Here is a 19,367-nt window from a genome sequence, read left to right as displayed (position 1 = left end):
CCCTAGAGCGCTCATTAAAATTGACTATCTAGTGTTTTTCTGAGCAACTGTATAAAAAACAAAAGGGATCTCATGAACCGCAGGTCAGGATGAAACAAGATTTGGCAGGTACAAGTGCCGTCATGTAGTTTTTTGCGAAAAGCTCAGATTTTTCAGTTTGGATGGTCAGAGTATTAACAGTTTTTGAGTGAGAAAAGAAAAGAAAAGAAAAATATTCTCCATCAAATCTGCATCTAGTAAGTTAATCTGCCTGGTAGTTCATTTCACACTCTTTTTGACATTAATAGTTTCCACTGAGGTGACTTTCCATTGCTTTCCTCATGAAGTGGAAAGCAGCTCAAGGTGCCTGCAGCAATTATTATTTATTGCTACGTCTTCACATGACGCACCGTTTCTTTTTACTTTACTTTTTTTAACTTATTTGTTTGTATTGAATCACTAACACGTTTCTACATTTGTCAGTTATCAACCGTCGTAGCCATCTTTTCTGTCTCTCTGCTCTTTGATTTCATAATTTCAAAACATTTACTCGTTCTCAACAAGCCGCGCAGCCTCAGAGACGTTTCCATGTTGCCGATTTGGCCTCTTGAAAACGCTGATCAGCCCCTCCCCACACTCTGCACCGAGAGGCCCCTCCACGATGTGCACATGTGCCCATCTCAGAGTGTGTACTGCACTCATTCGCCACTGCAAAGGGAAGGGTTATTTTGCACAGAAATGTAGAATGCTTCCATTATGCTGAAGATCCCTTTTGAGAAAATTGCTTTTGTATTTACGAGTGGTGCCTCGACAGTCATGGCGCTGGAACGCTGCGTGCTGGGTAGCTTCATAATTGCTATCTACACTCCAGTCAAGACGCGTTAACTGTCACGGTCACTTCCTAGAGGCAGATGGACCGGCGTGGAAAACATCAAAAGTTAAGATATTGCATTTCATATAGGGTCAAAGGAGCTGCTGTGTTTGTTTGTTTGTGATAACACAACTTCAGTAAGTTCAGTTTATATAGAAACCTGTGACCTCAGAAGACCAATATCCACTACAGCACAACCTCCCCTCGGGGAGAGAGAGAGAGCACACAGCACTTTAGCACTCTACAACACACTCTTTGGTCATGCAGCGCACACACGTATGTGCACACACAAGCGCCAGTGCTAATACATGCAGTTTTTTTTTTTGTATAAATGAAGTGCAGCACACCAAGACACACACACACTGAAACTCACACCCACATCTCCAGCAGCAGTGTGAGTAAAGGAGCAAACATCGCATTTGTCTCGCACCATCAGCATCAAAATCGGACCTCCTCACCAAGGTCGAACTATCAAGGTGTAGGGTATCCCCCTGCACACTGTCACACACACTGATGGACACAGAAACAGATAGAGAGATACACACACACACACACACACAAGCACACACAGGTGCAGCCGCCATGATATGCTACAGGAGCTGCAACCATAAGTCATTTTTGCAAGGTAGCTGTACCATGAAGTGTAGACACCAGTATCCATAACATGCATGTATTATTTATGAGGGCCTGTGTAGTGTGCACACAGCCATGTATGCAAATGTACACATTAAGGAGTGTCTGCCTTCTTATCACAGTGCTATTAAAACAGTACGGCTGCAGGGTGGAGATCCATCTTGTCTTTTTAATGGCGTGTCTGTCTGTGCGTATAAAGGTGCCCGGATGTTTGTGTGTCTCTAGGTATGTGTGGATCTTCTGCTTGTGCATGATTGCGCTGGTGCACTTAACCGTGCTTGCAACTGCAATCAGGACTGTAAGTGGCCTGCAGTTTCAAAAGCAAGAGATTTAAGTGGGGACGGGGAGAGGAGGCAGAAAGAGATGTAATCCTCTGAAGTTAAGATGTGATGAGAATCCTTTTGATTATTCCTGACAAAGGTAAAGCAAATAGCATCATAATTACCGCCTCTCTATTTCGTGTAATAACCACTATGTTCCTTTTAACAAAGATATCTGTTAGTGTGCAGCGAGGCAGCATCAGCAACCTGCCCATTGTGTTTGTACGGAGTCTCGCGGTGCAATGAGAATGTTTTTACTATCACAGAAGTGCCTCTTTTGTGATTTATAAGCGCCTTATTAGAACAAATCCCGGCTGGATGTGTGCTGCATGTGTGTGTGTATCTGTGTGCTGATGTGCTTGAGGTTTCTGTTTTTGGCGTTTTTATGCAGTCCTACTCAAATCCTCCTTAACTTGGCCTGCATCTAGCACATGAAAGTTTAATTCCAAGTCAAGACAACTCAGGTTTATTTGTATGGCCCGATATCATATTCAATGTCTCAATGGGTCTTGTACAAGCCTCAAGCTACAAGGTTCCTGATTTAACCCAGGCTCTGTAAAGAGGACAAGGGGAAAGCTCTACAAGGAAATGAGGAATAAGAAAACAAATGTTTGATACCTTTAGCGTCAGATGGACAGAAGTAGTAGAGTAGTAAAAAAAAAGACTATTAAAGAAAATGGGTAGTAGAAATATGTAGAGCAAAGTCTATTTAGAGCCCTGTCATATTAAGACTAAAATATCATTGTTAGGTAAGGAAATATATACGACAGAGCAGCCTTAAATCATCTGTGTGCTGAAGAGAAGAAGAGAGAGGTAACAATATAAACTTTAACACCCATACAAAACTTAAAGCCCCCTTTCAATCTTTGCCGTTTCACTTCACGCTCACAAAAGCAGCCGTCCTGACCCCGCGGCGATTGTGTGCTTTATAATCGCAGCCGTGGCGGTGGTGGTATGGTATTTTTTTGCATTCCGGCGAGGTGCGTGCATGCGTGCGTCTCAGGGACAGTGGGTGACAGACTCGCTCCCTGTGTGTGGCCGATTGCGGCGCGAGCTCCAAGGACAAGCAGTGGAGGGTAGAGCGGGTGATTTGTCTCTTAGGATTGAACTCATCTCCCTCGGTCTCCCGCAGGCCCCCCCCCCCACTTATCCCTCCTCTTTCTCTGCACGCTGTCTTATTTTGAAGGTGAAGAGCATTTCTCTCACTGTTTGCATGTGCACACTCAAGCTGATGCGGTTTCACTGTGCTTTGGGCTACCTACGCAGTTTGTGTTCACTCGAGGACACGTCTGCAGGTACACGCGAGGAGTTGCTCGATATTTTCGGAAAAACACAATCCTTGAAAATGTTCCTTGCTGTGCTTTGGACGTAACAGAAATACAAATCCTTCTGTACGTCTCTTCTAGCTCTTTTTAAATTGGTAGAACAGAAATCCGGTATCCTGTTTCCAATTTATTCCCTTTAGTTCGGCAAATATCAACTCACTTCATGCATTTCTCCGATTTAGGTATCTCAACCCGCTGCCTGTTCGAACTGTGGCATGTTTAGATGTGTTTGTTTTGTTTTGGCCAGAGGGCAGTCTTGATAAGGTGTGCTGAAAGATATTTTATTTACACCTCTGAAATAGCTAATCTCTTGAGCAGATGCAACCAATCAGAGAAGGAGAAGAAATCCTCTGAATTTAGAAATTGAAAAAGGAAAAAAAAAAAAAAGAAAACACACACACATATACACACACACTCCCAGACAGATCCTCCCTGGTTATTCACTCTGTTAAGCCACTGAGCAAATGCAAAGTAGGTATAAACCCAATTTGGACGGAAGGCATGGAAAATAGACAACTGATGGATGTGCCATTGTTTGGACGTCCTATGTTACCCAATGCACTTAGTATTCTTAGCAAATCCCATAGCGCCGCCTCTCCTTCCACACTCTGTAGCGGTTATTTGTGCGCCAGTGGCCGAATAATCCAAAATAAAGTGTCCGACACTGTCATCAGCCATCAGCTGTACGGGGTGGGGGGGGAAACAGTCCTTTTGAAGTCTGTAAAAGCCGCTGTGCCGCCCATCACATTCACAATGGCTGTGTCCTCTAAAATTTCCCAGACCCAAATGTCTGTGCTCTGCAGAACAGAATATAGATGCTGGCAAAGTAAACACCTCTCTCATCATATTCAGCCGTCCATGCAACATTCTTCTGTTTGCCACTGTTGTTTGAATTCCATTGTGTTTTATGGAGGAGGAGGTGCTGAAGGTTAGGATACTGTTTCTGTCTGAACTGCACAGTCGTATTGTGGTCCTTTTTTTTTTTTTTAATAAAGCAAATTGAATTCTTAAGCTCTTTTCGATTCACTTAAATTAACTTTAAAGAAACTTCACAATCTGCTACACAACATCTTGATTATCTTAGAGATAGATGAGCATTAAGAACTAACTTTTAATTAATAGAAGCTACCCATCCATCCTCCATACATACATACATCCATACAGAAATACCACTTCTTAATGCAGGGTCGCAGGGTGAACTGAAACTAATTACCTTTTTAATAACCTTGCATGGTGGACTATATATATAGGGACCATTTCTAACATTAATTCCAACATTAATATTAACAGCTGTTTACTCACCAGATGAGAAGAAACCTTGAGTTCAGCATCAAACTTCATTTCCTTCCTCACCATGAGCCGCCTCCTGCAGGAGAAACCAGCACAGATGTTAAAGGGATAGTTCAACATTTTGGCAAATTGGCACCAATTGCCATAATCCCTATAGTTTTAGGAGTATAGGTTCGATACCTTTAATTGTCGGTGCAAGCTGTTTTTAGAACGGCGGAGCAGAGCCGCGAGCTGCTCAGAGCTACGCTACGGAGGCTAATGGGATTTCTTGGTTTCCCTCATCAAATACACAATCCAACAACTCCAAAACGCTCTGGTGGACAAGTTGTGACCTACACATTCACCACGCTATGAGATAATAACGCAACGTTACGAGACGGAGTAGCTCTGAGCAGCTCGCGGCTCTGCTTCGCCGTTCTAAAAATAGCTTGCACCGACAATTAAAGGTAACGAAACTACTGCTATGACTATAGTAGGGCTGTCAGAACGAACTTCGCTATTCGAATATAATTCGAATGTTAGTCAAAATGAGAACATTCGAAGGTGGAAACTGACGTTCGAATGTTAACGAGGCAAATTAACGTGGTGCGTCGCGACGTTCAGAGTAGTACACATGTTGATAAAACAAAATGCAGTTGTTGTGCACAAGGTAAAGCTGCAGCTTCAAATATACGAGCAGAGTTTTTTTTAATTGCCCGTTCATTCAGCCGCCACGGTGTGCGTATGTGTCCCCACACTACACACACACCTTTTTTTTTTTAATCGATAGATCCGCGGACCACTTGTGTGCTGATCACGGATCAGCTGTGATCTGTTGCACCACTACTCTGTGCCCTAACCCCCGCGAGGAGGGGGGAGGGGGGGGACGCCGCCCCCGCCTGTGAAGCTGGGTTTCCACCGAATCAACTATCCTTTTTTTTTATTTATTTTTTTTTTAATATATACCGCAACATATAGTTCACGTCAAGATAACTTATGTATTTTTGCTATTCAAACTTCCACAGTCCATAGTTCTCTTTGTTTAACACTTCAAGAGACTTTCGGACTCATGGACAGCTCCTATGCAGGATTGTTCTGCGTTCTGCTGTGTCGTTGTCGCCACTGTCATCGCTGCCCCCCCCCCTCTATAATGAGGTTAAAAAAAAAAAAAAAAACATATTAAAAATTCGAATGTTAGTCGAATATTTAACATAAGATGGGTTAGAAATTCGAACCTGATTTGGGGGGAAGATTGACAGCCCTAGACTATAGGGATTATGGCAATGGGCCAATTTTCATTTAAAATGTTGAACTATCCTTTTAATTCTATAGTCTCTATCACGTCTTCTCTTCTAATGAGGGTAGCAACCAGCTCATCTAGTGCCTTGTCTCTTAGCGCTGTAGCATTCGGTCTGCACTGGAGACAACACAAAACACTTTTGTGACCATTTGCACTAGCACTAGAAAAGACGATAAATCCCCAGTTTCTCAGTTTCTGTGAATCTGCACATTGACCACTTATTGTACATGATGTGTTAACTGATGGACCTCTGGACCAGCTCTATACCCTCCACAGGGGAACTGAGGCGTTATGGGAGTTTGCCCAACCAGTCCACATGTGTTTTGTGGACTTGGAGCCGGCGTTCGAATGTGTCCCCTGTGGCTTTCTGGGGGATCGGTGCTCTGTATGACCAAAGCAGGAGCTTGGATTGCGTTGCCGGCAGTATATGTCAGACCTGTTCCCACCCAGTGCATGTTGGACTCCCGCAGGACTGCCCTTTGTCACCTTATTATTCTGTTATCATTATTATTATGGACAGTCACAGACTTGTCTAGGTGCAGCCAGGGGCCGGTTTGGTTATCACATGTTGGATTATGTCACTCAGCTGTCCTGGGAACGCCCCCCTGACAGAGCTGGAGGAAGTGTCCAGGGAGAGGGCAGAAGTCTGGGCATCCCTACTTAAACTGCTGCCCCAACCCCGGATAAAGCGGACGAAGATGGAATACAATATCTGTTAATTAGCACAATCAGTATTCAACAAGTTGCTGTGAAGTAACACAACCTCCAACTTCTGCATGAAAACTAGCTACACTCAACCAACCCTCTCTGAGACCATCCTCCCATTAAAAACAAAACAAAAAAGAACAGTAAAATTAGCAATGTTTACCCAACCACATGTTTGCTATTGTCACCACAGCGATGAAAGCCCAGTGCACCTGTCGCTGTCTTATCAGTTTATTTACATTCAACCAAACCCACAGTATTTTCCTTAACCTCCACCAGATTGCTTTTTGTCGCCCACATCCGACCACAGACGTCACTCTGCTAACCATTGTTCTGTGGTGTGACCCGTCCTGATCCTCTGAGCCTCCATCTGGACACTTTGCTGCAGTTAATTAAAAAAAAAAGAAAAAAAAGTGGGAAATTTTTCTTCCTTTTCACACAGTTAATATTAGTTAAGCTGCTAATTTTTGTCTCTACCACCATCACCATCATCATTGCATCATTAAACTGAGACAGTGTCCTCCAAATAAGATCTTTAGTGTCGGTTTTAAAACACATCAACATTAATAATACTGATGTCTAAATGGATATAAGTCATACTCTTTATTTGCTGTGTAAAGCTCGATTAGATTCAATAAGGACTGAAAGGAATCTTGTGTATGTAAGTGTTATATTTTATGTATAATGTGGCGAAACAAAGTAATCGTATTGTTCTAAAACAAATTAGAAAGAAATGTGCTCCCCAGCTGGATTCAGCCAATACATTACCACAAAGCGAAACTAAAACTACAACCTCCACAGCCAAGATGAACAGTTTCCTCATTTCTACCGGCGGCCTGGAAATCCTCATGCAGCGTTTTGTTCTGTTGGGATATCACAGCTCTATTCGTTCATTTACTCACTGTTAACCCTTCTGCTCCCCTGTGACTTTCAGAGGGCATATCAGTGTCCACAGACAGACAATGCACACTTGGCCAGATAATCTTCCTTTGCGAACGTCCGTGCGAGCTGTGCAAAGGCCTTCACACCTATAACAGGATGCCCTTGTGCTTCTTATTCTCCCCCCACCCTCCCATTTTTAACTCCCCATTTTTCACCATGCTGTCAGTCTCATTCCCCTCATTTAGCAGTCTGCAAGTCCTGTTAAATGATTAGTAAGCCCACAAGTGAATATGTGCAAAGCCTCTTCCACTCCATCGGATTAGCGAGCAGTAGGCTTAAACACACCTTGCTAAAGTCCCTGTCACACACACACACATACGCACGCACGCACGCACGCAGACACACACACACGCAGAAGTAAAAAGGTATTCAGCAAAGTGAGCAAATAAATTCCAAGAACAACACATTCAGACAATCCAATTCTTAGATAGTGCTGGGAATGCTGCCTTGAAGATTTATGTGCGCACATGCACGCATGCTAACACAAAAGGTACGCTCATTCACAAAGAGCGCACGTAGACGCTCAGTCACACCCAGGATGAGTCTGAGCCCTTCCTGTCGTCTGAGACGTGGCTCATCAGATAGGATTCTGTGCGTAAGGTCCAACCAATAAAAAGCCCAAATATTCTATTAAGAGTAAATCCTCTCTGCTGGTGGAGCTTGTGGAGTCAGATTAGGACTAGACAAACACTGCCAAGCAGTCATGCCCACCCCGGGACCACTGCCAAAAAGAAACCCCACAGATACTGGTGTGTCAGTGTGTGTGTGTGCGTGTGTGTAGGTGTTTGTTGTGCACAGGCAGCAAAGAACCCTAGTGTGAGCATTAGCAGGCAGGGGGATGAACAAACTAAAGCTGCGATACGTGCTGCTCCGTGTAATGGGAAGGCAGCGTGTCAGTGATCTGAGTGGGCTGGCAGCTGCAACACACAACCTCTGTTCTGTGCACACATGTGTTCACGTGTGTACGTCTCGCTGTGTGTGTCTTTTACGCTCCCGCAGCGAGGCAGGTGTATAACTTTTTGGCTGCAAAATGCGAGCACAGGCACAGCACTGTGAACTTCTGCAGCAGCACTGTTTTTTTTTATATATTTCTATTTTTTTTTTATTAGCGGGGTCTTTAGAGCATAAATATTCATTTCAATTTTCTCCGGTGTGTGTGTAGCCGACTTGTTGGTCGGTTTAGCCACATCACTGGAGTCTGTGTTTATATGGTGGCGGTAGCTCTGTAGCTCCTCTGTGTACAGCCCGCGCAGACAGCTGCAATGTTTTAGGCAGAACAGACATAGATTTCTATCGCTGACCCTAAGGCTGCTCATTAGAATTCAACACACCTCTCCCAAATCACCCCTACTCCCACCTCCCTCCCTCCCTCCCTCCCTCCCTCCTCTCTATTGCTGCCTGCTTTTTTTCCCCTCTCCTCTCTTGCTGTCTTACACATTGGAAGAGAATGAATGCTTAAAGCAAAGGGGTGAACCGTTGGTCAGCCATCATAACAATGAGTATGTGTGCTGCATACAGAGCAAACTCGCACTCTGCCGTAAAAACTGACAAAAACTTGCACGCAAAAAGACAACCGCTGCTGCACAACTGCACGCACACAGATGCACACTTGAATCCTCACAAAAAGAAAAGAGCTGTGATATTATATTAATATTAAATCAAAACGATCCACAGGTCATAGGGGTCACTGGTACCTGCTGAAAATTGAAAGACCTATCGCCCGACACGCCCCGGCTCCACCACCACCGTCAGTTTGTTTCCATGTCTGTCATCCCTAGTGGTAAAAAAAAAGAAGACATATGCATCATATAACAAGAGCATATTTAGTCTCAGTCATGTATATTCCAATACATAGGCTAATGATTATATGCTCAGACAGAGGGCACATTCTGATACATTAATTGCTAATGCCTGCCGCATTCATTCTTAAGTAGGCAGATGTTTGTGTTGCACACTTCACCCACGTGTGTGTGTGTGTGTGCGCTTTTGTGTCCGTGTTATTGTCCCAGGCTAATTGAGCAATTCCACAGTGGGAGCAGCGGTGTTTAAGGTCACGGAGTGATGTGCTCTCCTGGAGCAGTTAGAAAGCCCCCACTTTCATAATGACTCTGCTTTTATCTCTGCAGCTGCTACAACTACTCCCAGACAAATGCACATACAAGCACATACACTGTCTGCTGAAGCACTTCTTCTCATCATCCATGCATATGTGAATGCTTTCTTATAACGTTACACACATCCAGACTAGAGCTCTCTCTCTTTTTTATCACACACACACACACGTACACATACATACACACACTCGCATTCACAGAAATACTCCTTTTCATTCTTGTGCTTTTGGAGTCGAAGGAAACTCTGTGTACCGAGGATTTGAAAAGATATCTCTGGGAAGACGCATTGAGCCTGTCATAAACTATTGAATTCACTGATACCTTTGAGATGTACAGATGTCTATTCAGATCAGTCAGTAATTGTGCAGCCCCCAGTGTGTAGCTAGTTGGAGTTTATCAGCACCAGCAGCATTTATCTCCCAACAATGATTTTATATTACATTTGGAAGGTCTGGCGCAGAGAAATGTGCTGCACTCAGTAGTTTAAGCCTTTAAGTTATTTCTCAATACTGATGATCCCCCCCGCCCGCCAAAAAAAAAAAAAAAAAAAAAAAACCTGCCTCTCCCAGTGTGTGTACAGTACTTGTGCGTGCATGCTTGTGTTTGTGTTTGTTTGTGCGCATGTGCTTGCATGCCTGACCCGCACATGTGAGTTGAACAAACGCCAACACTGGTGGCCCTGTCTGTTTGTCCCATGCAGACGTTCTGTGAGTGTGTACCCAGCTCCTCCCAGCTCAAACACCGCTGGTCAGACTCTGAAACTGCCAGGGAGACCCCGGCCAAGGTAAGGCCCCGTCACCTCAACGTGTACATGCACACACAGGTAAGTATGCACATACACACACGCACACCAACACACACTGTAGCTAGCACCTGCAACTGCACTGTCATGAATGAGTGGAATGGATGGATGAATGAATTAATGAATGAAGCCCAGGGGAGTAGCTGCTACACTTGTCTTAAATGCGTCATATCTCCGCGGTGGTTTTAAACACAGACTCGACGTTTCACTGCGTTAAACTCGATAAAACGCGCTTTTCAACGAGCCCCTGTTGTCCTTTGTTCCGTTCACTAATAAAACGTTAGGAAAGATTTGTCTTACCGTTCAGTTCACCTGATGCATGGCTCCTTTCCCTCCAGTTTTGATCAATATCCAATCCGCCATCTTTGCATGTGACGTTCAGGGTCACTTCTAAAGTCAAGTCAAAAAAAAGTTGAGATTCTTTTACTTGCTCCAGTGGCTGTGGTCATTTAATTTAGGCCTAAGCAATCCTGTATTATACTGTCTAAAGTAAGGGTACATTTGATAAAAATGACTATTAGACTGAAATATGTTGATATTAAAAATGTTGAGTGGTAGTTGTTTAATTCAAGGAAAAACAAATAAAACATCCATGAATACTGCCTGAAGGAAAGAACTAAATAAACAGATAAAGAAAGCGAAGACAGAAAGTAAATAAACTTGACATTACCTACAATCTTAACTATCCACAATTTGTTTGTGCAATTACTCCCTGTAATAGCTACAGTATGGGAGTTTTAATGGGTGACATATAGCCTTTATATTCAGCTGAGGTTGTGCTGATTCTGAAAAAGACAAGTTTACACTGTAAAACACTTGTCAAAACAAAGAAAAAGGAAAGAAACTGAGTTTTATTTGGGGAAAAAACATTATTTTAAAGTCCCCAGTGAGATTTCAATGTTTTTGTATGCTAAAGCAGGTCTAGGTTTATATTAATACTGTGAAAATATCAAAGTGCTCAGTCTGCAGAGAAATACACACAGCCTGTGTTCAGAAACGGTGATCTTAAACAGTATGTCAGGATCTCCGTAACTTTGTGATGTCACATCAAAGCTGACTGTCACAGCTCTCCGCCATGCCCCAAGCCCCGGCTGCCCCGCCCACCAAGACGGTCCTTCCAGCTGTGCAGGATGTGGTTTCTCTCAGTGTTTTATCTTAAGTATGTTGCCGACCTGTTGTTGCTGCAGAGAGAAACCTACGAGAGGAGTTGTAAAACTTTACTGACTCTGAATATTATCAGTTTGTTCACATTTGTATTTCACCGCTTCTTAAATCACAGTTTGATTTTCCTGCAACAACAGCCATATTGTGCATTATAGGTTGGCAGAGGCCTCAGCAAACATTAAACAGGGCAGAAATGGATGACTGGTTGGATGGATAGAAATTACTCAAATGAAAAAATGCAGCGTTATGTAAATGAAATCCCTTCATTAAACCCTTTTAAACGTCCTCTTGTCTATATATTCCACCGCCGTCATCTCAGTAAAAAAACAGGGGCACGCAATGAATAGGTGACTTGCTCACCTGTGGAGGGGGATTATGCATCAGTGGCGACGATTTCCATCACAATCCGCTTCCCTTGCTGCTTCGGTGACGGCGGCGCGAAGGATTATTGCATATTACACCGTTACATTTTGCCACTGAGTGGCAGCGATGGCACAACCTTCAACTGGGGGACCAAAACACATGAGAAATTAGCCGGGATTAGGCCCCGCGGATTCTTCGCACTGTGCCGAGTGATGATGGCTGCAATGGTGGTGGGGGGAAATGAGCTTGTGGCAGAATTTGGGAGGAAGCTTTGTATTAAATACCGATGTGAACGTGTTATTCAAGCTGCAGGTGAATGAAATGGAAGAGGAATTTGCCAGAGCGTGTCCTTTTGAAATAGTGCCTTTGTGCTTGCTATTTATATATGTGCTAATTCAGCATTTAAAGCTGCAGGTGCCTTCATGTGCATCACTTGGGTGGCGTCAACTTGTGTCCTCCCATATGAATCCATTTGTGTCCACATACAGAATATAATGTATGTGTGCGTTTTGTGTTTGGGATAGAGAAAGAGAGACGGATAGCGAGAGAGGGAGACAGCTTGCGAGACTCCTGCTGCTTTCCTGCTTATCTAATGAGCAGACAAAGCCTTTCGTCCAAGAACTGTCTGCCAATGCTCTTGCGTGGGAGGACAACATCATTTCCACAGAGAGGAATTCTCTCTCATTCTCTGCCTCTCCTTTTCTATCTCTCCATCAGAATTCCCCCGTTGTCCTGTCCAATCCCGTGGCGTGGCACGAGTTAGAGACAGGAGAGGATCTGAAAGTCAGCCGCTAATTACAGAGCGAGCTCCCACTGCGAGATTGAGCGACTCATTTAAAATAAAAAAAAGCAGTGTTAAGAGGACGCTTACATCCCATTCTCAGTGCCGTCACCCTACTACCACTCTTGAGCTGAGATGAGAGATTGCGGTCCTGGAGCGTGTTGCCTTTTTGCATTTGATTTTTTTTTTTTTTTTTTTTTTACTGACCATTGAAAAAGCAAATAAGCCGACAACAAAAGCTCCTTTTTTCTCCCTGTGATTCATTCTTGCAGACTTTATGTCAGGATGACCTTAGAAAAAAAAGGGAGATTTTGAATTGAATTGATTTTTTGGAGGACAAAAGATTGTCACAGGGCCAGAACCTCAAGTAAACTGTGAGAGCAAAATACACAAAATATATAATATACTTAAAAAAAAAAAAAAAAACAGTCTAACAGCTGCAAGATTTTTTCCCCTCTCATATGCCACCCAGTCAGTTACCTTCACTTCTCGCAGAATTGGTACGAATCTGTACGTTGAAAGCGTCTACCTTGTGGCGTAATTGGGTGAACATCTGTGGATCGTTACCAGCCTGTTGCAGTGAATGTGAAAAGTTTTGTGACAAAAACGCCTTCCCTCCCCTTTAGGGTTTGTCAGCTCCATGTGTGTGTGTGTGTGTGTGCGCGCGCCTTGCTGTCAGCGTAATGGTTTGCCATCATATATCTCCCCCATGTTAAGTTAACAATCAGTATGCTATATAACGCCGTGTCGATGATGGCTTCCACTGATGTCTTGGCCCCCGTCGGCGATGGAGCTCAGTGGAACTGTTTGAATGTTACATTGCTGCCATTCTGCAGAGTGAGACCATTATAGACATTACGCACAGCGCACACACTCGCACGGACGCGCACACATTCAGCCAAGTCACAATCTCTCCCAGCTGCACCTGCACTCGCGTACACTAGGAGAAAAAAAACGAGCTAAAAACACTGTTTGACATGCAAGGAGAGATTTCATCGTGCAGTCAGAGTCTACGTGTCGAGTTAGAACAAGGAGACAAAAAATGTTATGTGCGGCAATACTCCCCTGGAGCTCTTTTCTGTGATGATGTATTTGGGTGAGAAAACAGGGAGAAGTGGGAAGGTTCTGATAAAGCAGTGCTCCAGTTTTTTTCTTCATGTGCAATATGTGAATCCGCTTGCCTGTCTCTTGCAAGTGTTTGGCAGAAAGGAAAGGAGCTGTGTGCAAAATTATGTGTGTGAGTGTGTGCATGTGCATGTGCATTGGAAATTTAAGTGGCATGAAAGCATGTAGTGTCTGTGTGTATCTGTACATGTTTTTGTGTGTATATATGTGTGTGTGTGTGTCTCTCCAACCCATTTGGACAAACAGAGCCTAGGGGCAGTTTTAAGCAACAGTGCTTCCATACGTGCCAGCGGTGTCCAGAAAAACAGCAGGCACCACAGTGAAGCTGGCTAATGCAGGGATGGAGGGAGGAAAAAATATAATGCATGAATTAAATCAATGTACTCAGATGCAGCCAAATGGCCTTTTATGTTTCAGGGTTGGAAGTAACACATCAAAATGTGCAAAGTCATGGAAGTACTAAACATCCTGTCAGAAATTATTTTTCTAGTCAACCAGATGTATACAGTATATCGTCTTCTTCAACAAGTCCATATTGGAGCGATGTTGTTTTTTTTTGTTTTTTTTATAAACCCTAGAATCTTTTTTTTTTTTAACATAGCAGGACACCTCCAGCAGGGATTTACCAGGCTCAACAAAAATGTGCTCAGTGGCTCGATGCCCCATATGTGCCTGGTGAATGAGGCCGGGGGGGAACAAATGAGGCCTGATGTGAGAAAACCATCCCCTCACATGAACCCCTTTTTGGGTGCATTTACGTTGGCTCCTGATTGGACAAAGGTGGGCTGCAATTGAGACCCATCCTCAGATCTAAACCAGGATCATAGGATGCATTTCCAGACCATAGAACACCATGTGGGCTTTATTTATTTTTTTATTTTTTTATGTCTTCCACCCAAAGACGGAGGATAGGAGAGTTTCCTGCACAACACAATTGATTTTCTTCACATTAAATAAACCATAAACCTTTTCTCGTAAAGCAGGCCATTAGCCGTCTATTAGTGTGCTTCCCTGTGCTTGTACGGCCAATTTACATATTAATGAGCTTGCTCTCACTCATACTTCCACATGCAAACCAATAACAAACACACACTCGCCTGCCCACACACTCTTGAAGTGAGAACAACCTCCAGTGTAGGAGAAAAAAAAAAAGAAAGAATCAGAACGAGATCAGCTGCTGATTCATTTGGAGGAAGATGAGGGGGTTGCCAGGCATTGTTAATCATGCATAGGTGGGCCATATTGCTCTCTCTGCGATCCGTTGCCAGTTCTGTTGACCTGAGTGGAAAAACCGGTGCCAGATCATAAAGAGCCATCATATATAGGGCTTTTTATGGTCCTGTTAATGGAGACTGTATTACTGGTAGAGGTCTGCCATTTTCCTCTAAGAGGATTCTACTGTCTCTTCGGTCATTTACAACTTATTGGCTCTGGGCTGAGGCACATTTGTGTGAGTTTTTATTTCTCTTCCTGTTTTTTTTTTATTCTCAGCATTTTTCTGCTGTTTTCCTTCTCGACTGTTTGTTTCCCACCGGTGTGTCCAGGTAGCATCCCATCCTCCGTCTATCAACACCACTGCAGGGGTGTTTGGGCAAAAAAAAAAAAAATGTCCGGCTCCTCCAGAGTTTTTGAGAACTTTCAGTTTCAGGCTGGTTGACGATTGAAGATATCTACATTCTGTTGATATATAAATCATTCAAAACTACATGCAGACAGATGGGAATATGGTTATATCACTGAGCACTGAGCATCTGGCATTCAAAACATTCCCCGTGATGGATGAAAGTCATTTCTTTTTGAATAAAGCAGGTGTTATGCTGTAATTTTTTAATGTTTTTAGCAATTGCAATACTAACGGCTACTTTTTCCTCTTCTTTCCCTCCTTCCCTCCTCATTTCCTACCCCCATCCCTCCTTCCTTCCTTCCTTCCTTCCCTCCCTCCCTCCTTCTTGTCTCCTTCCAGAGGATGAGCTGCAGCTACCTGCTCTGCACCATCCTGCTCTTCGTGGCCGTCTTGCTGGCCGTTACAGTGACCGGCACCATCCTTTTTATGAACCACTACCAGGCCCCGCCCATGTCCGATGGCCTCCCCCACATCTCCACCAATCAGGACGAAGCGAACGCCCTGGTCACCGTCGAGAGAGGAGACGGCTCTCGCATCAACATCTTCATCGACCCCAACTGCCCCGACTATAACAGTAACTTTTTGCGGCTGGAGGGCGTGCAGACCTCGCTGCTCCACTCGCTCACCGACCACGACTCCGACCTGAAGTCGGTCAAAGGCCAGGACCGGGCTCTGCTCGTCAACCTGGCCGAGGAGGTGGCCAAGCTGTCGGCCCACGCGGGGCAGCTGAAAATGGACTATGAGTCTCTACGCAGGGGGCAAGGAAGCCTGGGGCAAGACCTGAACACGCTGCAGACGGAGCAGGGGCGCCTCATACAGGTCAGACACACACACGCACATGCTGCATCTTTACGCGCAGAAATAAGATATTTTGTACAGAAAACTATCGTAAAAAGGGGTTTGCTGCTGCTGTCTTTTTTTTATGGCTGTATTTAATTAGTCGGCGAGTGGCTGAGCAGTAAAACAGATGAACTGAATCCACTGAACACGACTCACTCCTCCTGAAGTCAGGACTTTAAGCACTGTACAGAGGAGCTCGGGGGACTGGATTGCGAAACATCTATCAATCCGTATCGATTGCCAAACCACCTCAAGACGGGCGACAGCTCATTGGACTTGCAAGTTTTTTTTTTTTCCTCGTGGTCGGCCTTGTTTAGTCTCTTCCTTTCTCCTGACTGCACAATGAAAACACCATCATTCACTCATCCGGCACCAAGTCGACCATGTTAATTTCTCTTCACACTGTAACAGCGAGATTAAAGTGCAAATAGGGCTCGCGTTCCACTGAGTATAACTTAACTCGGTTGGAGTGTTTGAAGATGAGGTCACAGGGGAGGAAATGCCCATCATGATTGGAGACGCAGAACAAGTTGCACATTAATTCAGCGAGATAACATAATGTTTCCCTCGATGACTAAGACAGACTCAACATTGGATGGAAACATAATTAGACCCCCTTTTAGTTTCACACTGTCCACACTGATTTATTGACGATGTGTTTCCTAAATGCGCCAGGAAAATCTTTACACTACATGCTCTTAATTTTGGCCCCTCCGTCTGGTCTGGTCTGGCTCGGCCTCTCCATTCTGCAGTAAATAGATTTCATAGCTGCCAGCCAGTCGGCTTAAAACAACCGAATGCACTCCACTCCTGACAATCCTTTTCTTTTTTTAAAAAAAACAACAGACCTTTTTAGCTCAGGGTGTCAACATTGTTCAGAAATCACTGGATTGGTGCGCGGCCTGCCTCCGTGGGCCGAGGAACCATGGGTGTTGATTGGGAACACAATGGAAGCATCGAGAGGGACGGTCCCCCTTTTTTTTTACTGTTGTTAATGTGGTGTAGGTGGCAAAGTGCAGTGGGCACCGGAGCCGTCGGGAGGTGGTGGTGCTGCTGCTGGCAGCCCAGAAACTCCAGGTGATTGATTTTCTCTTTTGAGGCGAGGCATGTGGTGTGCATATCCGCTGTTTCTGCCTGACACCGTGGTGTGACTGTGTGATCTATGAGCCACCTGTGGCCAGGACTTCTGATTTATACGATGACACAGAGCTGACTGTGCCAGTGTTAGTAATGGCTCTGTGTGCGTCGCTGCCCCACCTCCCCCAAAGAAACAGTCTCTCCCCTGAAACATAGACAGAATCCCCTTCCACACACACGGACACACACACCCCTGAGGTGACGAGCAGGAGCCTCTGATTTCTGTGGGTTTATGACCAATCTTGTTTTCAACATTTTTCTCTTTTTTGTGTGAAGCTCACAGCTTCAGATAGAAAGATACACCAAAGAACAATCATTTGTATTCAAATGAATCACACGATGAGGTGAAAGACGGACAATGACAGACAGACAAGATGAGACATGTCACACGTGTTGGCTCAAAATCAAAAGTCTTTATTCCATTTCCTTCCTTTTTTGGAAACCCAAAATACAGCAGACGTCATAGATCCTCAATATCTTTCAAGTCCATCTTGTCACACATCTGTTTCAACATTCACTTCTAAAAATGTGATGTTGTCATCTTTTTTTTATTATCAATGAGTCCACTCATATTCTTCTTTTCTATTCACTTATAACATTATTGTATGTGCTTGATGTGCACCAGTGTGTCAGTGTCTTTGCTCCACCATCAGAAACCCCTCTGCACATCAGAGGCCATGGACCTGAACCCTTTGGGGACTCCACATGGATTGATCCAGCATTGACCCAGGGCCGGCCCAAGTCTCCATGGGGCCCTAAGCTAAATTATATATTGGGGCCCATGCACTATTACTGCCAATAATACTGATTGTTGATAATTTGCACACCTTCAGTACTACAAACTTTTATTTTTCTAATCCGTCATTATGAATGAAGCCTGGCATGTTTTTACCCATCTATGGTTTTTAGTCTGAAATGGAACCACATTCAGCTAAAAGTGCAGCTTACACTTAATATTCAAAATGATGTAGTATTGAGTGGGATACTGAATGTGATCTAGGCCTACAACAAAATAAACTAATACACAATGCATTTTCCGTAAGCACGTCATCTGCTTCTTTTATTTTTGGTTTAAAAAAAAAACTGCAACAGGATTGTGAAGCGTAACGACAACAATTAAGGGTTTTTGTTGTTTATGCACTAAAGATTTAAAAAAGGGAATTACTCTTTGGGGCCCCAGTGCTCATGGGGCCCTAAGCAGGTGCTTTGTCCGGCTCTGGCTTGATCTCTTCAGATTCATGAACTTCAATGGCAGCGACATTAGCCTGTGATTTCTAGATGCAACCTGAGACCCTTCTATGTTCCTGAAACTGCATTCAGACAAACAATGTCCAGTAATTAGTGGCCTCTGTGCTGTGACACGGCCTCGAACAAGAGGCTTTTACTGTGTATATATAAAAGGACAGTGCAGTAGTTGTACTGTAGCGCGTCGTGTCCACTTGTTGACACTAATAGAAACTGCGTGTCTGCATTTAGGAAAAAGTAGCATCAGCTAAAGATCACAGTTTATGTAAAATCCAAGCAAAAATTTTTAACACCGAATCCAAATTACACAAATCTTCACAGTACTTCAACATCCTCACATTGCTGCAGTGTGAAACTTCACATCTTATAAAGTGTGCTCTTGAAGGTCTCCTCTCTGCCTCTTAGGGTGCTGTCTCCACGGATCTTTCTCAGCGCAAAATCTTTGGTCAGTGCTATGAATAACATTAATAGCTGTTAATATATATTTTTGTTCCGACTAGCACTGGCAGCCCTGTGCACAGGCCGTGCAAGGCAACCGTGTATAATTCCCACTAGCTGGGGTGAGCACAGGCTCTGTCACCTCATGCACTTAAGCATGGAAAAAAGAAATTGGAAGGGTTAGATCCTCCATAGGAGAACTGACATAAAATGTAGTCCACATATTAAACCGACTTGACATGCAGTTCTGCAAAACAACTGCAAGAAGGTAAAGGCTTCGCGGAAGACGTGACTTACCGCTTCCCTTGAACCGCGGGTCACAGTTTAAACTGAATCATGTGCCTGTGGAATACTAATGTTTTCGGACAAGCAACACCCACAACCTCTGCA

The 19,367-nt window shown here is 44.0% G+C and overlaps 1 protein-coding gene across 2 annotated transcripts in view; it reads left to right on the top strand.

Annotated features, from left to right (window-relative positions):
* Positions 1 to 19,367, top strand: part of fibcd1b (fibrinogen C domain containing 1b) — a 102,806-nt gene that overhangs the window by 17,010 nt on the left and 66,429 nt on the right. Inside the window, exons 2-3 of one of the 2 annotated variants that reach the window (XM_083982977.1) lie at positions 10,159 to 10,242; positions 15,657 to 16,136. In XM_083982977.1, the coding sequence (XP_083839103.1) occupies positions 10,159 to 10,242; positions 15,657 to 16,136 (564 nt within the window). Of the gene's footprint in view, positions 1 to 10,158; positions 10,282 to 15,656; positions 16,137 to 19,367 lie in introns of both variants that reach the window. The other variant, XM_083982976.1, reaches the window with a different exon arrangement.

The sequence above is a fragment of the Trachurus trachurus genome (genome assembly GCF_905171665.1).
Source record: "Trachurus trachurus genome assembly, chromosome: 12".
Classification (NCBI taxonomy): domain Eukaryota; kingdom Metazoa; phylum Chordata; class Actinopteri; order Carangiformes; family Carangidae; genus Trachurus; species Trachurus trachurus.
Note: the sequence above shows the minus strand (reverse complement) of the source record. Positions and strands in the feature narration are given on the sequence as shown.